General features: G+C 40.3%; 2 protein-coding genes across 3 annotated transcripts in view; one reads left to right on the top strand and one right to left on the bottom strand.

The window, feature by feature from the left end:
- Positions 1-9: 9 nt before the first annotated feature.
- ints12 (integrator complex subunit 12) lies at positions 10-7,454 on the bottom strand. 2 transcript variants are annotated; one of them, XM_085409762.1, is made up of 7 exons: positions 7,320-7,454; positions 4,865-5,028; positions 4,565-4,714; positions 3,551-3,729; positions 2,989-3,148; positions 2,743-2,886; positions 10-830 (listed from the first exon to the last, which is right to left on the bottom strand). In XM_085409762.1, the coding sequence occupies exons 2-7, from the start codon at positions 5,018-5,020 to the stop codon at positions 273-275; spliced, it is 1,347 nt and encodes a 448-aa protein (XP_085265888.1). In that variant the 5' UTR covers positions 5,021-5,028; positions 7,320-7,454; the 3' UTR covers positions 10-272. The 2 variants fall into 2 exon arrangements, with proteins under 2 accessions (XP_085265888.1, XP_085265887.1); XM_085409761.1 differs by lacking the exon at positions 7,320-7,454 and adding an exon at positions 6,618-6,742.
- gstcd (glutathione S-transferase, C-terminal domain containing) overlaps positions 6,791-19,697 on the top strand; it is a 52,498-nt gene continuing 39,591 nt past the window's right edge. The window contains exons 1-5 of the mRNA XM_085409760.1: positions 6,791-7,035; positions 7,159-7,592; positions 8,490-8,939; positions 10,215-10,487; positions 14,681-14,774. Of these exons, the coding sequence (XP_085265886.1) occupies positions 7,176-7,592; positions 8,490-8,939; positions 10,215-10,487; positions 14,681-14,774 (1,234 nt within the window). The 5' untranslated portion in view covers positions 6,791-7,035; positions 7,159-7,175. The remainder of the gene's footprint in view (positions 7,036-7,158; positions 7,593-8,489; positions 8,940-10,214; positions 10,488-14,680; positions 14,775-19,697) is intronic.

The following is a 19,697-nucleotide window of genomic DNA, read 5'->3' as shown; positions in this document are numbered from 1 at the left end:
GCGAGTATGTAAGAACAGGATATTTAATGACACTAACTGATAAAAAGTGACATGACACTTTTTTCACTGGTTAGATTTGTAAGGACAGGATGAGGCACACGAGTCTAGCAGCATTTAAACAAAGTGAAATTCAAGTATTTAACTCAATGGTGTTACTTGATGTACAACTGCTCTTGAAATAGAAACGTAATGCTCTGGCACTCAACCAGCCCTCTTTGAACATTTATTTTCCCCTTTCCTCACAACTCTTCCTCCTTTCACTCAGTCCTCACTCACTTCTTCAGTTTCTTCTGCGCTGCTTTCTTCTTCACCATTTGTAACCGCTTCATGGCGTTAAGCTGGGACTCTTGGGTTGTAGGTAGTTTGTCCCCAGGTGCAGCCTTTGACCCATTCCCATTGTTTCCATTACCTCCTCCGTTACTGCCTCCATTGCCTCCAGTCTGGGAGCTGTTAGGAGAGCCGGCCCCTGACGAAGAGCTGCCTTTGCTTTGGCCTTCACCGCTCGATGACCTATTCAACGGCTGCTTACCCAGAGTCAGAGGTGGAGGCGGTTTCAGGTTTGCCTGACTGGAGCCGTTTCCATTGCCGCTCCCAGATATCTTTGCACTCCCAAGCCCCGACTTTCCTCCAGCTAGCCCAGATAACCCAACAGGCTTCTGTCCAGAAGGAGTTGTCAAGGTCTTGCTGCTCCCACTTGGGCCTGAGGAACCTAGTTTGGTGCTAGCAGGAAGAGATGGGCTCGTTTTGGCGCCAAATGCAGCCCAGCCGGTAAGACCGCTGCCCGAGGAGGAGGAGCTGCTGCTGGTAGGATTGGCTGAAGTGGCTGGTGGCTGCATGGGAAAAGGTTACTGTCATTATTAGAGTGTAATACTGACTAATAACAAACTACTAACTACTTGGATTTTCTTTTCATCTCTTTCATTTATGTTTTATTATTTGAGAACAAGTCCCTGTTGCTCCCACTTGGGCCTGAAGAACCTAGTTTGGAGCTTTAGTTTTCAAAAAACCCATTTGTCCTTCAGTGGCCACCATAGCTAAGATTATACAGTTGAATTAGGAGGGTTAGGAAAACAGTATTCAGCTGAATACAATCCATTTTTAACTGACGCTTTTGTACAGGACTTGAAGGCTTCATTGTCTATCGATGATGTGCTTGGGTCACCCCTATTCTTGTCACATCAATGCACTTTTGGCCCAATTCAGGAAGAGCTTCTCTGTTAAGAAAACTAGTTGTCCAAATGCATGCAGGGTTGTGTTTATGGTTCCCAACAGTCAGAGCTGACTGATTATTGTGAATAGTCCTGTGCCTCAAAATACAATTTTGGGGAAGAAGTCACAATGCCTTTATCTAACTAACTCCAAAAGACCATTCATCTATCTAGGACACCCAAGGCCAACAGTTTGGTAACAATGACATGACTGGAGCTTGTGCTATTTGACTGCTGGCGGCAGAGCTGACCACCAGACAAGTTGGCAGAGCAATGAACCCTGATTGCAACTCAACGAAAACACTGGGAGTTGAGTGACAGAGAGGTCACTTCTTTAGACCGAAGAAGTCACTTGGATGGGTGACAGAAACATTTCTCCTACTGAAAACGCTACGTCCAGATGAACAGAATCAACTTCCTGGGTGATCTTTTAACTGCTCCCAAAATCTGATCCAAGTACGCTTGAGGTGCTTTCAATTATTGTGGTCCTAATCTTGGGAACAAGCAGCCTGCTGACTCAAGTTCAATTACATCTGTGTGCAGATTCAAAAACGGACTCAAAACCTTTCTCTGCACACAGGCCTACAGTTAATATGCGTTATTCTTTTTTTTGTTCTCTTAAGCATTTTTCACTGATTTATGGTGTTAAGTCTTCTTTTTCTGTATTAAACACACTGAGCTTTAATATAATGAAATGTACTATATAAATAAAATTGTCGTTGTCACTGGTGCGTTAGTAAATTTATTACCAATAATCTCTGCAGGCACTTTTTGTGAGTTTCAACCTTCTTGTACTCAATTATAATGTGACTGAACATATATTAAAGAAGTTTGCTGGAGGCAGAAGGTGAACAGATGATTACAAAAATGAAAATGACCTATAAATGCAAGAAAAGGTTCTTTGCATCAGTCTGTGAACTGCAAAGCAGAAGCATCAAATTACCAGCCTCTGCTTTGTTACGGCATCTGATTAAAAATAAAAGCCTATAAGCAGGAAAAACAACAACAACATACAGCGCAGTTGCAGTTTCTTAAATATCAAGTAAAAATGTGATTCCTCAGCTACTCACGCCGCGTCCTGCTTGCCTGAGCAATACTTTTGCTGCAAACTATGAAAACTCTTACACCTCACGGTAGAAGTATTAACATAATCAAATCTGTGACTACAGGGTATCATGTTTGCTATCAAAATAACTTTTTGGTGAACTCCATTAAGTGAAAGCGCTCTGAAAAGTTTTAAACCCATTCCCTCTGGAGAAATGGCACCGTGCTGGAACGCTGATCCTTGAAAATAAGTTTACACTTTCTGCTCATTTTCCTCTGCGGGGATTTATGCAGACTTCCTTTCACAGCAGCTTTGCACTCTGACTGCAACTGCTGTTCTCTCCCTTGCAGTCCCAAGTAATTTACGGATGTGAAATCATAACTTTTTCTTGTCTGAGAAGGAGGAGAACGTGAGACGACACAAAGGCTGTGTATAAACATTCGCATTAACAATGCACGTCGATGGAAGCCATAACGAGTTAACACATACCTTCACTTCTGTTCTTTTGAATGCTTGGAAGGTGCTGGCTGTGTCAGTTTTGGGTTTAAGCTCCGTCTTTTTCACTAGTGTGTCTTTTACAACAGGTGCTGAAGATGCAGACGCAGGGGACGGCTTCTGTGGAGGTTTCTGGGCCTTGTGGACAAAAACAAACAAACAACTTTTCACTTAAAAACAAACCAAGCTCGCTGAATCCAAATACAAAGCTGATACTGGAAGATAATTTACTTTCCTCACCATACGCTTCATTTGCCTGGTACATCGGGCGCAGTACCACACAAGCCGTGGGTCATTGACTTCTTTGTCGGTCACCTGGGGCTTGTGGCAGTCCTGGTGGTACAGGTTATGGCATTCTTGGCACTCGACCAGCTGGTTCCCCATGGTCACGGTCATTTGTCTTAAGGAATAAAAACAGCAGGAAAGTAAAGACATATGGCAGGGACACATAATTAATTTGCTAACACGTTTACCTGTTTAGGTTGACGATGGAGTAAAATGAATCTCAATAATTTAAAGTGGAAAAAGTTCCAAGTACAATTTTTTTTCATATGCTATAATCCTACTGGATTTCTGATATGCTGTTGTTGTAATTAGCATTTATTCTATTTATCTATTTTGTATGTGGATTTTTTTAGGTTGGTATCTGTTGTGGACAGGAAAAGCAAGAATTTCATTGGCTCACTTTGGGACAGAAAAAACATGTTTCTTTACTCGGCATATGATAATAAAAGGTTAAAAAAAATAAAACTTGGGACGGCAACTCAAAAATTTACCATATCTACAAATATTCAACATGTACCTGCAAACCACACAAGCCAGGCCCATTTCCATGGCGAAGTCATCGGCGCTGGTCTCATCATCATTTATGTTTGGCAGCAGGTCTTTGCTCGTCTGCACAGTGATTGGAGAAGAGCGATTCTCCTGTTTCTCCAAACGAGGCTTTTTCGGGGGGTCCACCTCACCCAAGTCAACCCTGATCTATTTTTTCAGGAAGACAGAAAGAGCACATTTTAGACATGGCATGTTGGCATCACTGACAAACATTTTCAAACTGCATCTACTTCACTGTAACACTAGTACTCTTCTATGTAATAGTACATACGTATGCTTCTCAGATTTGCAGGAAATTTCTGAACTCAAATTTATTTAACATGTAAGTAGCTCTGACCTACTCTGAGCTGGTTCTCTACCTTGATTGATTGATTGATTACTCCTCCACTTTTCACCATAAAAAAAGGTTCATTGTTTTACTAAAATATCTATTCATTCCTTTTCCCCCCTCAGTATAAGGAGAGAAGCTCCCTTTGATTTGCCCGCTACAGCCATGCACTGAACTAAAAATAAATTTAAAAAGACCTGGTAGCCTGTCTGGCCTGAGAGTACACGTGCTTAAGGTCCAAAACAAATACTTATTCACAGGAGCCAAACAGGACTAGGACACAGCCGACTAAAGAAAGATTCATGTTAGGCATCTGGCATGCTGCTAAGCTGGAGTGAGAGCAGCTATTTGACTTGGCCTGTCACGACTTATTGACCTCTCCATCCTGAAAAGCTCTTTAGCCGTTTAGCTGCACGTTTACGATCATCAGAGAATATCAAAAGTGTCTGCAAAATGATTAAATAATGTTAAATATGAAGAAAAGACTGCTTAAATCGCAGAGTGTTCTTGACTTACTTATGTTTTCCCTTCTTTTTTTTCTTTTTTCACTACTTCACCTTACAAGAAGGATTGTATGGTCCAACGCAACACCTTTTGCGTTGGACTACCAGGTTGTCGAGATCTTCTAGTAGTTTTGCAAAATTCACACAGTACCTTCTCAGATGGTCTCTTCTCACTGTCTTTCTTGCTCTTCTCAGGTTTACTACTTCCACTGCTGCTACTTGAAGATGAAGAACTTGAAGACTTGGAGTCTTGCTTACTTAAAGTCATTTTTGACACAGTCCCCTTTGATACCTCTATGTCCTGAGGACACATGACAATAATAATAATGATGATAATAATAATAATAATAATAATAATAACTTTTAGTTTGAGAAAGGGAAATTAAGGTTTAACAACAATGAGATACAGCATCAAGAGACTGTATAAACATGTACGTCTCCAGTTTCTTACTTTTTGTAATGAACGGTATGATGAGTCACTTCCTCTTGCAAGGGATTCATCAAGGAGAGCTTTCAGTTTCTCAGCTGAGTCTTTACTTTTGGAGTGTAAATAACTCAGTGCCTTTAGAAAGATGGGATCCAACTCCAAACTGACAGGTCCAGCCATGATGGAAACTGAGGATCAGAAAATACAGTTTTTCGGGCTTCGGGGAACAAATAACATCCCTCTACTGAGTAAATCATGTGCAGTTAAACAAGTTTAGTTAAACTAAGGACAACAAAGGATAGTAAGAGTAAAAAAATTGTTGGTTTTTTTCCCCCCCATTTATTAGGGAAAAAGGCTATCCAAATCGACCTGACCCCATGTGAAAAAGCAGTTGCCACCAGATTACTGTCAGACACGTTAAATCAAGAAATCCCTTAAATAGAACCTGTTTAACAAAGTGAAGTAGGCTAAAACAATCAGCCCCAGACTGCAATCTAAAGAAAGTGACAAAAAGCAGAGAAACAAAGTCAAAGACATTTATCAATCTGGAAAGGGTCACAAAGCCAATTCTAAGGCATTGGGACTCTAGTGAACCACTGCGAGAGCCACTCCCAGGAGTGACCGACCTACCAAAATCATCCAGGTCACAAAAGAACCCAAAACGACAACTAAAGAACAGCAGGTCTCACTTGCCTCAGTTAAGGTCAGAGTTAATGATTCAACAATAAGATATTTATATTTATTTATGTTATCGTTAAAATTTGTTTCTTGAACAGAAACTTAAGTGCTAAAAATGTGAACAATTCAGGAAGGGGCAAATACCTTTTCACAACACTTTAAGTAACATGTTCTTTAAATTCCTTGAAACATCATGCATCTATTTCTGGTGCTCTTAACATTAATTATGCATAAGTCAATATTTTAGTAAGACTTAAATATTTAGTGAAAACTGTTTCCCATGAGTAAAAGCTCTGTCACAATAAACATCTTTATTACTAAACGAAGGGCACTTGAAGGGGAGACGACAGATCTCCGGGAAAACTAGGATTAATGGTGCGTTCCAGATTAAGTCGAAAATCTGAATTTCCTTGTTCCCAGTCAATCTGTAGATTCCAGTTAATCTGGAACATCTCCTCAACTCAGGTTCCCCACTCGGAACAGACCCATCAACCCCGAGTTAACTATCCAAGATGGCGGCAGTGAACGTAAACAGCAGTAAAACTGTAAAATGTATAATCTGTACTGTCACTTTTGTGTATTTATGATTCGCTAAATAAGCCATGCAGAGAGCACTGGTCAGATTCTACCCATGAATGTGCTGCGACGGTCATTTTAAGATTAAAAAACAAATACGATGCTGTACTGCTAGTAATAGCTAAACGGCTCTACCTTGCTAAGAACCGAAATAAATCATATTTTGCGCATTTTTACCATTTTTGTTAGCACCGACTTCCAAGGTAAATGACATGCGTTTGTGTTTTGTGATACGTCATGTGCTTTTTTTCTGTGGGTTAAAACAAATATTTATTATTATCTTCCTTCTCACGTTTGTAGATTGAGTCCCAAATGTCTCAATTCCGTCTGTCGGGTGTAATATTTAAAAGTTCACACAAATTAAAAAAAGATTAACTTCGGCTGCTGCGTAACATATTCAGTCCGGACTAGCAGCAACACAAGGGACCATAATAGCGCCACAACGGTAAAAGTTCTCGTTACTCGAAGCTGTCAGTTAGAAATTAGGATTTACGAATGAAATCGTTAAACTGGAATACCATACCTCACACTCTGCTTCTCGTAAGCTTGTCTCTCCTCAATCCGGTCTTTTCGATTTCATGGGGAAACTGACGGCAGAACAACACTTCCTACAAAGAAGCCGTTTCCTCTAACCTGTGCAACACTCAAATATGTCCGCAAGATATAAGCGCGGAACCTTATGAAGCAACTTGTGTTACTCCAGAATATTTCACATTACGGCTTCTTCGTTGAATAGTTAATTTTTTTTTAAAAGAACCAGTTTTATGGAGCGGGCATATAATATATTATACAGTTTTACATGTATTTTTCCAGTGACACATCGTGTGTTGTTTATTCGTAAGTAGAAAACAGGTGAAGCTGTGGTAGCTTTAGCACAGGGGAAGAAGAAGAAGCAGCCCACACCATAACAACAACGTGGTTTTATAGAAGCTACTGCTGCTGTAAGTATCACTCATAGTGACATTTAACGTGTTAGATACAGCTGTTTTTCCATTTACAAACCCCACCTCGGAACACCTTACCGAGGCTACTTTTTAAACCTTCACATGTGTTTCACCCCGCAGTGCTGACTTTATTTACAATGAAGCAACAGCCCGAAAACCAGCAGCAGCCCTCTCTCTATTTAGAAGTTTGCTTTCAAAACGAGGAGCCGCGCCTTCCCCTGCACACCTCCATCGTCCTATTCCTCCTTTCTTACTGCGAGTGCAAGTTTTTTAAAGTTTACCTGGTCTTCAAGAAACCCAGCAGCTCCGAGTCTCTGAGAAGTCAGCTGCCAGAGCATCTGGACTCCTCTGATGTTCAGTCAGAGGCTCTGCCTCAGCTGGTTAGGGACTGTCGCCTCCCTGCTGTTTTGGATGAGACTGGGCAGCTCTGCAGGGCAGGACTGGCAGTGGTCCTTAGACATATTATCAACAAAACCATCGAAGCTGACCCCTCCAGAAATGATGTACTGGCTCTGCTGGGTTTCAAGAAGACTTGTCTGAAAGCCTGCGCTGAGGTTAGTGGAAAAAAGGGAAGCAAACGACAAAAATGCACAAAAGAAAATAAACAAGTGATAAGGTTGAAAAAAAATCTGGTAATTCTTTGTTTTTACATTCATCGGGCCCCAATATGCCCGAATATCAAAAAGAAATTAAAAATGCATGTTGTGGAAGAGTTCGGGTTTTAGGAGGTTAAATATGTCTAAAAGTAAGCACACAGTTACAAATCAGTTATAGTTAGCTGAAACCAAAGTATCCTTAGGCAAGAAATTGAACCCCAAGTTACTCTCCCGAGGCAGTAATTGGAATATGAATGTGTGTGAATGTTAGATAGAAAGCACTTTGGTAGAGAACGCATTGAAAAAAAGACCTTGTGTGAATGACTGAATGAGGCATGCTTTTTAAAGTGCTTTGACCATTTAGTGACTTCAGGAACAAACTGAAAGCTGTTGTGAAGCAGATCTAGGAAAGCTCTTATACCTCACAACTTTGACCGTCTATTGTTCCCCATCAGGGTCCCAGAAGGTTATTTATAATAGATTTGAGCAAATGGTGGTTCCCAGTTGGCTAATGAAATTTAAAGCACTCTGTGGTAAACTAGATGTATTTCACATATACACATATTCCACTTGTGATCCTTTCACTCTTCAATCCAAAAGGGAACAACGACAAAAGGAACTGCCAAAAAGTCAAAAACTGGAAAAAAACAAATTCTGACACCAAAACTTTTTTTCTCCTTTTTTTGTTTTGGAAATATGTAGCAAAGTTATGTTTTTTGTGTTTTTAATTACAAATAAATATCTGACAACTGCACAAGTTGTGCACAGTGCTATGATAAGGACTTGTATTTCAGCCTTTTTATTTTGAGTGCATTTACGGACAGACCTCAAACACCATGTTTTCCTCACTCTTAGGTGAGCCGGTGGACTAGATTGTGTGAAATTGAAATCCCCTCTGCTGTTGAAGAACATCTCCAGAATCGTGCAAATGATGATCAACAGGTGCCCCTCTCCATTCTCACTCTTGAGCGAAGGCTCGCGGAGCCTGTCAGAGTCCACAACGATGACAAAATACGAAGGCGGAAACTCCAGGAGCAGAGACGTGAAGAGTCTGCTGAAAGCCAAGAGAACCTGGACTCCGAGTCCGGGCTTGGACAGTCGTCTCAGGCCTGTGATGGACTTGAGCTTAGAGCAGCTTTGGCCAAACTGTCTGTGGATTCAGTACCAGCTTTAGCCACCAGAGAGAACTCTGAGATCAGGAAAGTGAAGACAGCAGATTTGCCTCCGTTGGAGCATGTGTTTGCCGAGGGACTGTACTTCACTCTGACTGATGTGGTGCTGCTCCCGTGCATCTATCAGTATCTGGTAAGGGCTTTTTGACATGTAATGAATTTTTGAGTGGTGTCAACAACCTCATTCTGATTGTTACTGTCTAATTAAGAATGGCACATACACATCAAAGCACAATTAATTTTATTAGCCCTTTTTTGTCAGTTTAAGCCTGTCGCTTTTATTTCACTGACACACTTTCTTTACAAATGCTCTTTCAATAATACACCTGTTACACAAACAGTCAAGTGCTGATAGGAAAGGCTTTGTCTCAGTGGATACAAAAGTGGCGCTGATGTCAGACTGAATGCTTTCATGCAGACCGGAGCGTGCAGTTACATGAATTTGCTGGCTCTTTAATACTTTTATTATGATGACTTGTCAAATTATGCATGATGTGTGGTTTTGACACTCTGGTCAGGGTGAACAGGTAGTACACCCAGTTCCCTTTTTTAAATCCAGCCAAGCAGAAACTTGGGTTAAGAAGACTCGCTGCATCAGACTTGGCACAGTTTTTGCTCTCAAAGGTGGTCTGGAGCCACCTGGCAAAGGCTGATAACACTGTACGGGGAGGGTTTTTATTCAAATGCAGCAGGTTGAAATACATTTTACTGACTTTACTTTGGGAACAGCTGACAGAGTTGGCAGGTTGTTATGTTGACCTAAAAAAACAAACTCCTAACTTGAAAATCTTTGAAGAATTTAGAAGCTCAAGTGCTCACTGAATATTCATTACGCCTCATTGTTTGTGATGAATTTGGTAGCAACTGCAGCGGCGAACCGAGAGCTGTAAAGTTCAGGCTTATGCTGTTATTGATCAGGAATGCTGCATTGTCTGGCAGTGGAGTGGGTCTCATTTCACCTTTCAGCTGTCTCCAGCTATTCCTCGACTGTGGGAAAGAACTGAAGTTCTCACAATGAGGCTTTTAGTAGTCAGCTGTGCCCCAGTGGTTTCCAGTTTCACACTCAGCCTAGCGTGTCTCCTCTTAACGGCCATCACTGTCCACAACACATGCAGCCACAGTGAATCCTTTCCACTCCACCCTCTTGTCGTGCTGCTGTTTACGTGCTTCGTCTCAGATCATGTCTCTGTTTGTTTCTTCACCCTCTCCTCCTGCCAGCTCTGTTTAGATTTTTTTTTTTTTGCCAGTCTGTCGCACAAGTGTTCACCAGCGTGATGTGTGAATTCTGGTGGAACGTGGCATCTCGCTCCGCTGGCAGTAACATGTCAGTCGAGTCACTTAATCAATATTTCCTTGTTGTTTTCCTCTTTCTCTTTCATCCTTTCATCCTTTTCTTGGTCTTTAATAGTGTTCCCTCCAAGCACGCGCTGCCGCCACTCTACATCATCTCCCCCACCTACTGCGCTGGTACGGCCGTGTCCAGGAGGTACCGGGGGTGCTTCGGGCAGCCAAGGCTTGTGGGCTACTTCTGTCCATACCCCAGGCTCCCACGTCTGGACTCCCAATTCTCTCAGCAGAGGACAACCCAACCAGTCTACCGGTGGAAGAGGAAGAAGGCCGGGAGATGGCCCCAGAGGTTCCTTTTGTCGGCGGCCCAAGGCCCACAATGACTAAACTCAAAGTAAATGATTACTTTCCTTTACTTAATCCCCAGCATGCTTTGCAGCTATATGTTAACCAAACATGTTTTGTTCCAACACTTCCATCCTGACCTAATATCAAGGGATCTGCCTCCCATTGTCCCCTAACAGCACAGATTCGCAGCCTCCAGAGTGGTTGTTAAGTATTATCCCTGTAATTTCATGCCTCCATTTTCTGTTGATTGCGCCTTCAAGAGTGTAGCTCTGAGTTAATGTTTCGGTTTCTGGCAGACTTTTGTAATTGTTGGATATTTAGTTTTTCTGCCAGATATTTAACAGTGATTGCTTTCACTCATAAAATTAACATTTTAAGTGGTCTTAAAAAAAAAGAGAAAGGAATTCAAAGCTGTTATCGATGCATATTATTTTGCTCTTGTAGACATTACAAAAAAACAAGCTTTTTTTTTTAAGACTAACAATCTGTTTATGAGAAAAAACACTGTATTTGCCTGGGGTGCTTTTTTTAAATGCACATTTCAGTATTCTCAGTGGATCCTGTTACCACTTGCAGGAGTGCAGACAGTGCACATTCAGCTTATCTTCATTTCAGGTGCAATAAAAACAGTGAATCTGGTCCAAAACAAAAATGTTATAGCTTTACTTAGTTTATAGTTATGGCTAAAAATCTACATGTGCACAGGCAAGATACACGACCCAATGCAGGTCCCTTAGGAAGGATTGTCGAGAGACTTGCTCATTCGCACACGTTTATAGATTTCTTTGCTCCATATATTACCTCTGCAACAGCAGGAGATAAGCAGGCCCAGCTGTTTTAAAGGAGACTGTCTCCTCAACCCTGACTAACCTCTCGCCACTGAGCCCTCAGACTGTTTACTTGGCTTTTTTTGCTCTGCTCTCTTAGGAAAGATATTTCTGTGATTTCCTGCTGGCTACATTTCTATAACAATGTGAGCGAGGCGAGGAGAAAAAAAAACAAGAGGTTTGGAAAATTCTGATGAGGGTGAGTGAGCTGGGTGGTCAGGATGGGATGTGTCTTTTAGATGTGCTGTGTTGCCGGATGAAATTTAGTCAGGCCCACATGTGTGTAAATGACAGTTTTGCTGGCAGGTTAAAATCCGACATTAAAACCGAGAGGAATGCGTGAACACACACAGACAAACACACAATGGCCACCATTCTCTGCCTAGAGGGATTACAAGGATGGCTACATGTCGCCATCATCATGTCTGCAGTGCAGCTGTTGCGCTGGGTAATGTGCCTGTCTGTTTGCGTCTGTGTGCGCATATATGTCCTCTGTGTGTGTCCCACCAAGGTATAAACACACAGTCTGCCGTCTCACATGGTGACAGTCGATCCTTCACGGCGGCTAACCAGAGGCAGTGGGCTCATCTCGCAACACCATTCACATTACAAATGGCTCATAAACTCTGCCCCTTTATCACTCCAGTTAACACACACTCATGCATACTGTTCAAGCTCCCCATGCAGTGATCTGTGGAGCCCCAGCCTGTGATCTGTATCTATGGTAAACAAGCAGGCATCCCGACACCAGAAATTAAGACCCGGTATTATCACTGCCTAACAAAAGCTAACACAACTTGGATATCAAAAATAGAGTTTTTTTTAAAAGGAGAATTACTGGGTTTGCAGGAAGGAAGTTAAGTCTTTGATTTTATGTCTGATGAATTGGGTTCATAGGGGAGCTGTTGTTCCAGAAACAGCGATTGAAGACAGTCTGTGTGTGTTCCCATGAAAAACTCCTCACTGAAATCAACGAGCATTATGGCAGGATAATAACGCAGTCTTGTATTATTACCTATTATTTGTCATTTGGGTTTAAAGTTTGACCAGACATCCTTGTTGCAGGTGAACTATCAAACTTAAGAATATGATTTAATAGAAGAAATAGAGCTTTAAACAGAATCACCTTTTCATATTCAAAATTATTAAAGCTTTAAGGTGCATGTTTCCTTAGTGTACTTTGAGGTACCTCAAACATATTTACCCAATGACCAAAAATGACCTTATCAGCATTTGCACTACAAGTTTGTGTTACTGTGGAGAGTGAATATAATTGGTTTTGGCACAGACTTTTTGAGCTTGAGGTTTGCAGTGTTGTAGACTTTGATTGGTTTGTATTATATAGTAGTATGTGTTTATATAAAGATGAATAAAACAAAATATTAGAATATTTTAATATGGCAGCGAGACATTGTTCAACCCCAGTGTATAACACACAGATCAGTTAGTGTCAACAGAACTAAGGGTTTTTAGTAATATAGTCTTAATTGCAGTGCTTTTATTGCATCATAGTGATGCACCTCACAGTGTATGTATTTTTCTGATGTCATTGTACATGATAGTCAAGTCTTTATTCATGAAACACATTTAAATGTAACAGACGGTGACCATAGTGTTGCACTAGGGCTGCACGATTAATCGTTAGAAAATCGCGATCTCGATTCATACTTATGTGCGATCTCATTTCCAAGTGACAACGATTTAAAAGAAAAGAAAAAGAAAAAGACGACGACGATTGTACCGCATTTTGATCCGGGACGTAATCTGCATGAAAACAAGCGCTCACTCTTCCTGCTCAACAAATGACAAGGGCGGAGCCTTATACCACGTGATACAGAAGCTGTGCCGTGTGATGCTAAAATTAGCAGGGAAAAAACAACGGAGAGCACGTCAGGGATGACGAGAAAGTGAGGTCAACCACCCAAACATTAATAACAGGAACCTACAGCGCTTCCCTATACACGTTGAACTCCCGCAGGCAAAGAAATTACAGAGGCTATCACTTATCACCTGACCAAAGATATGGCTCCCATCAACACTGTGCAAAACGAGGGATTTAGGAAAATGATCAACACCCTAGAGAAATGCTACACAGTGCCGTCCCGCAACTATTTTTCTATTGTTGCACTACCTGCTCTATACACGCAGTGTTGAGCAACGGTGGAGACGGAATTACAAGCAGTACAATATTTTGCGGCAACGACAAAATGTGAGACATTTGTTGTTTTTATGTTTATTTATTGTTTTTATGTTCAGTCTCAACTGTTACGAAGTTGATGTGCAGTTAATAAGCGAAATAAATATTTATACTGGAAAAGAAAATCGTGAGAGAATCGTGATCTCAATTCTAAGCCAAAAAATCGTGATTCTCATTTTATGCAAAATCGTGCAGCCCTATGTTGCACATATTTAATGTTCCATGTTAGACCTTCTATTAAAAGGGTGTCATATTATAGTAAGATGAGCTTTTTTCCTCTTTATATGGGAAACAGCTCCAGGGATTTACTGAAACAAGTGCAAACGTCTATGTAAATACAGACAGTACAAAAGATGGACATAGCTACCGTGATGTCGTCCACTGATTTCTGAATTCGGTGAAACCTCTGCATGAGTGTTTCCATCTACGCTGTCCTGGTTGCATAAAATATTTTATTTAATATGACCCAAATTTCTTTGGATCTTGGCTGCCTTTTGTTCTTTTCTGTCAAAATGATCTAACACAGCTCTGAGGAAGCCAATCCATGATTGATAGAGTTTCATTTTTCATTTTTTTGTATCCACATGTGCTTTTACTGCATTGACAGTGAGTTCGGGATCATTGTCTTGCTGAAAAATTAAGGCTTTACCAATAGAGGCTATTGCATGATTGAGAATATGCCTTTCACGTTTCATTTTAAAACACCATTCAGATCGCTCATTCTACCATGCCTGTATACCTGCGGTTTCAGTCAATTTCAGAGTCTGTAGCAAATGAGCTGTTGCTACCCCAGACGCTGTGGTGAGAAACACGGCAGGAAAGGAGAACTGAGAACACAGCCTCATCAGGAGCTTCTAAATAGCGCTGCCTTCTAGCAACAAATATTGCATCTATCTAGACAAACTTTAGCAAAGCTAGTTAAATACATAGTTAGCCCTGCTGTCATCATGGAGAGAACTAAAAAAAAGTTTACCATGGTTTCCCTGGTTCTCTTGCTATTGTAGTTAATTGTACTAGATGTGCTGGAGTATGTTCTGTACTGGTGAAGCAATGTTCTGTCTTGAAAATTTAATAAGAGTTGTATTGTGTGCAAGGTAGCAGAGGGCTTGTACAAAATAAGTCACTCGATTACAACAAAGGCTGTAGGTTTCTATAGTAACTTGTATTTGTATATTTGTGTGTGTGTGTGTTTGCATGTGTGTGTTCTTCCCTAAGGAAAATGGCATCGAGGCAGTCTTCACTCCTCATCCTTGCCCTTCCTGGACCCTCCCATGGGAAAGCTTACCAGGAGCGATCAACCCTACTGAAGGTAAACTCTAATCTTGCCTCGAGGCTGTGCTCTTTGCTGGCTCCATTTTATTTTTGCCCTCCTGCCCTTGCACTTTTATCATTGCCCCTTTGGTTTGTTTTAGTTTTATTTTCTTGTATTTATTTGATGTCTTCATCTCTCTTTATCCTCCTTTCACTATTTTTACTTCCCTCATGTTTTGTAAGCCTGTATGCCTCTGCAACACTCCACAGCCTCTTTCTCCCACCTTATTTCTGGGTTGACTTCAAAAAACACAAATGTTACTATATATGGAGCGAGGAACATGAATAAATATTTGCATTATACCTTTCGGTACTACTGTGGCTGTTGGTGATTTATAGCTGCACCTAATGCTAACACATTTTATGTTAATCTGCAGGTGGATGCGGTTCCCCTTGAGGGTCCCCTAATGATTTTTAATCTACATGTGCTATCCTGCTGATGTTGTAGGGTGAAAGTGTGAAATAGGTCTGTGGTAGAACAAGAGTCAAAAACAATAAAAACACCTAAAAAGGTTCAAAGACAACTTGTACAGTGTCCCACTTGTCTTAGTGGATACTTCTTGCTGTGAGAGTAGTTTGTGATAGACAATGGGGGAGGTTTGTTGATTGCTGCCCCAGGTGGCATTGGAGCAACAGAGAGAGGGGAAAAATCTGTTTCTTTGCCTCTTTTCCTCACCTGCATTGTTTCTCTTTTTAGTGAGATGTCTTTGTTGTTAGCAACGCTAAATGATGCACATGCATCACTCCCAACATATAAGTGTTATTCCATCCATCCATCTCAATCCAATACATTTGAATCCGTCCATCCATAGAGAGATAGACAACCATTCACACTCACATTCCCATCTTTGGCCATTTTTGGAATAGACGTGCATGTTTATAGACTGTGGGAGAAAGCTGGAGCCCGGAGAGACCACCCCCACAGACACAGGGAGAACATGTAAACTCCACAGTCTGGCTTTGGTGGGACCTTCTTGCTGTGAGGTGAGGGCACTTGCTGCCATACGGTCACGTTGCCGCTTCAGTGTTATTGACACAAGAAATTGGGGAAGGTAGATGAAGGCACATGCTTCATGCATGTGATTGTTTAAATATTTCAATTTTCTTTAATATTGTGTAGCGCACTCGTTTCTTTCTTCCTTTCATTTTTGCTTATTTGGGAAATTGTTACAAGCAGGAGTTCATGCAGTGCCTATTTCCTCCAACAAAGAAAATGAGAAAAGGAAAAAAAACACCTTAATTTAAGATCTCTACCTCTTTTCAGCTTTTGTTTTGTGTAGGTCAAATTTCCACTTCATTACCATGATATTAAGCTCTTTTTTTTTTCACTCCAAGCAACTTGAATAGTAAATTGATTTTATCCATATCCAAACCAAACAGGTTTACAAAATGATACATTACCATACAATACAACAAACACCCCGCAGGGAATGAGCAAACACGCTAAATAAACAGATAAACGAGCTGTTGAGTGATTTTGTTTATTTTGCGTCCTGAAGCCTTTGCTCTGTGATCCATCTTTTAACTTGCGCTACTTTGAAGCGTATTTTCCCGATGTATTTATTCCTACTTTTACTGATTCAACAGAAACTTTGATAACAAACGGTGTTTTGATTTGCTCATTGTTATTTTCTGTTTGTGTGAATATTCCAGGCAGTCAGTATGACACACATCTAAATTGATGTGTTGCCCAAATAAGGGCCTGTTAGCACATTGACATATTTCTATTATCTGTCATAATTTTGAGATAAAAAATTAAAAAAATGTGTTTTAATATTTGGTCTTTACTTTCAAATTGTTTTCATTTGAAGCTGTATACAAATGTGCAGTGTAGGATTTATAAAAACATAAAGGTTAAAAATGAGCAAAATAAAAAAGCACCCAATCTGGACCTGTACATATATTCACAATTCTGGCAGCTGGGCAGTAGCAGATTTCAATAACTGTAGTATGTTTTTTTTTTTTTCTTTTTCATTTATTTCTCTCATTATGCCAGCGAAATAAATACTTAATTATGAATATGTAACTTTAAAAGTCTCTCAACTCCTCATTACGTACTTTAAATATTGTAAAATTGAAGTAAAGTCATGATGCTAATTATTGTTTATTGACACTTACTTACTTGGCTTAGTTGGTTTGAGGCTCTTGCCATTAAAACAACAAGCATTAAAACCAATGGATCTTTGCTACTAAAAACCTGATTTAAGATCACTGAGTTCCTGATGCAGGCTATCTGTTGTTTTAGAATCCAAGAAGATGTTTGCCCTCCTTAATGCAATTTACATGATTGATGCTTAGTTACCACATTTAGACACCACACTACCTTTGCTTTCATCTAGGTGTAGACCCGAGTGTCGTCCATTGATCTGTTGCTGTTTGGTAGTATCAAGATAAGGTTGGAAGAGTAGTGGGGAGGGGAGGTTAGACCAGACTTAGGAAATATCCGACTTCTGTTAGCGGGTCAGCTTTTTGTATTCGGCGCTCTCATTGTATGGGACTTCATTTACTTGGGTGTTTGTATCAAGTTTGATGACTGATTTAAGACTGAAGTGCACAGATAGTCTGTCATGTTCTTCACATGGGCAAAAAATGTAAATACAGTTTTTCTCATGTTTGTTAAGAAATTTTGATGAGAAATAATTCAAAATGTGTTGAGATATTTATTTAAAGAAAACAAGGTTGAGGTATAGGAAAGTCAAGGCATCTCCTAAATTAGAAGAGTTCATTGTATGTTAAATAAATCTTTACAAAATTTCTTTTCATGGCACAGATTAACCAAAAAAACATTATAGGGATCTCACCATCACTAAAGTCATCCTGGAAACTTGGATATCTTGTCTGTATGTTTGTTCAGCTCCATTGTCCTAAAATTGGGGGATTGTATAAAAAGAAGTTCCACACTGAACTCATTTTTGGCAGTTTGACTCCAGTAAAGTAAAAAACAGAACGAAGTCTCAAAGTTGCCAAAATGTCTGGGGGTGGAGCAGAGTTAGCAGATGGCTGATTGTAACTTTGGACAATGTTTTCAGAACATCCTGGATTAGGTGGAGATGCAGAAGAGGAAAGATGGACTTGGAAGGCAAACTGACATAATTAGCGTTGAGTTTTAAAGAGGGGATATGAGACCAATTGACTCGGTGAAGACGGCCAAAAAGATGATTGCATCAGAGGAGTAATGACAAAGCTGAGAGTGAGGAGAGTTTGGCAGCGTGGGAAAGCAAAAAAACAACAAAACGAATAGAGCAGCAGGAACAGTCCCAATACTCAGAAGTGCAGGCACAAAAAGCAGGAAACCTTTTTGAACCCACACGAAACGTCATTAGAAGACTATCGAAGCACTTTAACTGCATAGTCAATGTTTCATTGTTGGTCTGTTGTGCTGAATTAGAGCCAAATAAAACTGAGCTCATGTCATTATCCTTTTACTTTTGACTGCACTGTACTGGTTATATTGGGTCTCACTGATTTTTAGCTCATTAATGTGGTTCCACAGTGAAACTTTAGCATCAATTTCTAGCCTAAACCTCAGTGACATCTAGAATGCTCTTCCCTAAAACTCCACTGATACCTGAACTGAAGTACTCTATGTGATGTAGGCGGGGTGTCTATACCAAGAGTGAAAATCATGTAGAGATACTAAATTTCAGCTGTTCCACTTTTGTCAGCACTCTGCATGATAAACGGTGCTCTTGATGTCTGCTCCTGCAGAATTATACTTGCATGCAGGTAGCCCCTGTGATTCTGTACTGTGTAATTAAAGAGGAGCAGAGACGAAAGGCACACAATTTGTACAGAGCTCCAGCGCATGAGCCTCCCCATCTATCTATTCCTTTTGTGCGCACAAATGGCTCCACACATGTACACACGTACAGTACTACAGGGAAAATTTCAGTGTTTTCCCCTTACGTGTGCATAAATATTTCCATGTGTGCAAAACTAATATATAACACCCACAAGCCTTTGAAACATGAAATTTTGAAATGGGGTTATTTCTGCTCTGTACTCTAGAGCAATGGATTTGAAATTAACCCTCCTGCCATCCTTTAAAAAACTCACACCCATCACCCTAGGGACCATTCTCAGCCACGCCATAAAAAGACCATATATCCATATTTTATTCCACTTTAAATTAGCCAACCTTGTAAAACTACTTCTCCCTGAAATATTCATGTAAAGTTTTAATTATATTTTCGTTGTTTTAACCCTTCAAATCCCAGTGTTATTACATGAGCGCCCTGTGTTATAAGCCCCAAAAACCAAAAAACGAAACTAAATATTTCCACAAAAAACCAGTTGAAGTAATATGTGATTGTCATTATAAGTAGGCCTTTAGATGGACCAAAGATTGGCACCAACATACATTTTGACCTGCCATTATTTTTTTTGCATTTTTTTTGCAATTTAAAAATTAAAACTTCAAGGCCCTGAGTCTTCATTGACATCCAAGAAAAGAAGAAAAAATAAAATCATATGATGATAATTTGGGGTTGAAAAATAGCGTTTATAATGGAAGTCAATGGGCAGAAAATGGTCCCCAGGGTGATGGGTGTGGGGATTTCTGCTGCTCAGCCATTTTAGGCTGATTTAAGGAATTCACACTGGAATATTAACATTGACAGGTAAAAACTATCCTGTGGCAAGTTTGGTTATATTCCGCTGAACACAGTGGAAATGGCAGCCATTTAACACATAGCAGTGGCACAAAAAGGTCCCAAGAAGGCAGGAGGGTTAATAAATGAGAGTTTGCCTTCATCCATTTTTTCTATTTTTATCCATTTCCAAGGTCGGGTACAATTTAGGTCTTACAGTATACATGGAAAAACCTCCAAGCGTCTGACTGCTAAAAAATAAACAATTGTCAAATAATAATCATGCTAGCACATCTCCATAAACTGTTTTGCTTTATATACGGACCTATTTG

Source organism: Rhamphochromis longiceps, linkage group LG6, assembly GCF_057381845.1.
Source record: "Rhamphochromis longiceps isolate RC_006_pf linkage group LG6, R_longiceps_female_GT1.1, whole genome shotgun sequence".
NCBI lineage: Eukaryota > Metazoa > Chordata > Actinopteri > Cichliformes > Cichlidae > Rhamphochromis > Rhamphochromis longiceps.
The sequence above is the reverse complement of the archived record's forward strand: the minus strand, read 5'-3'. Positions and strand labels throughout refer to the sequence as shown.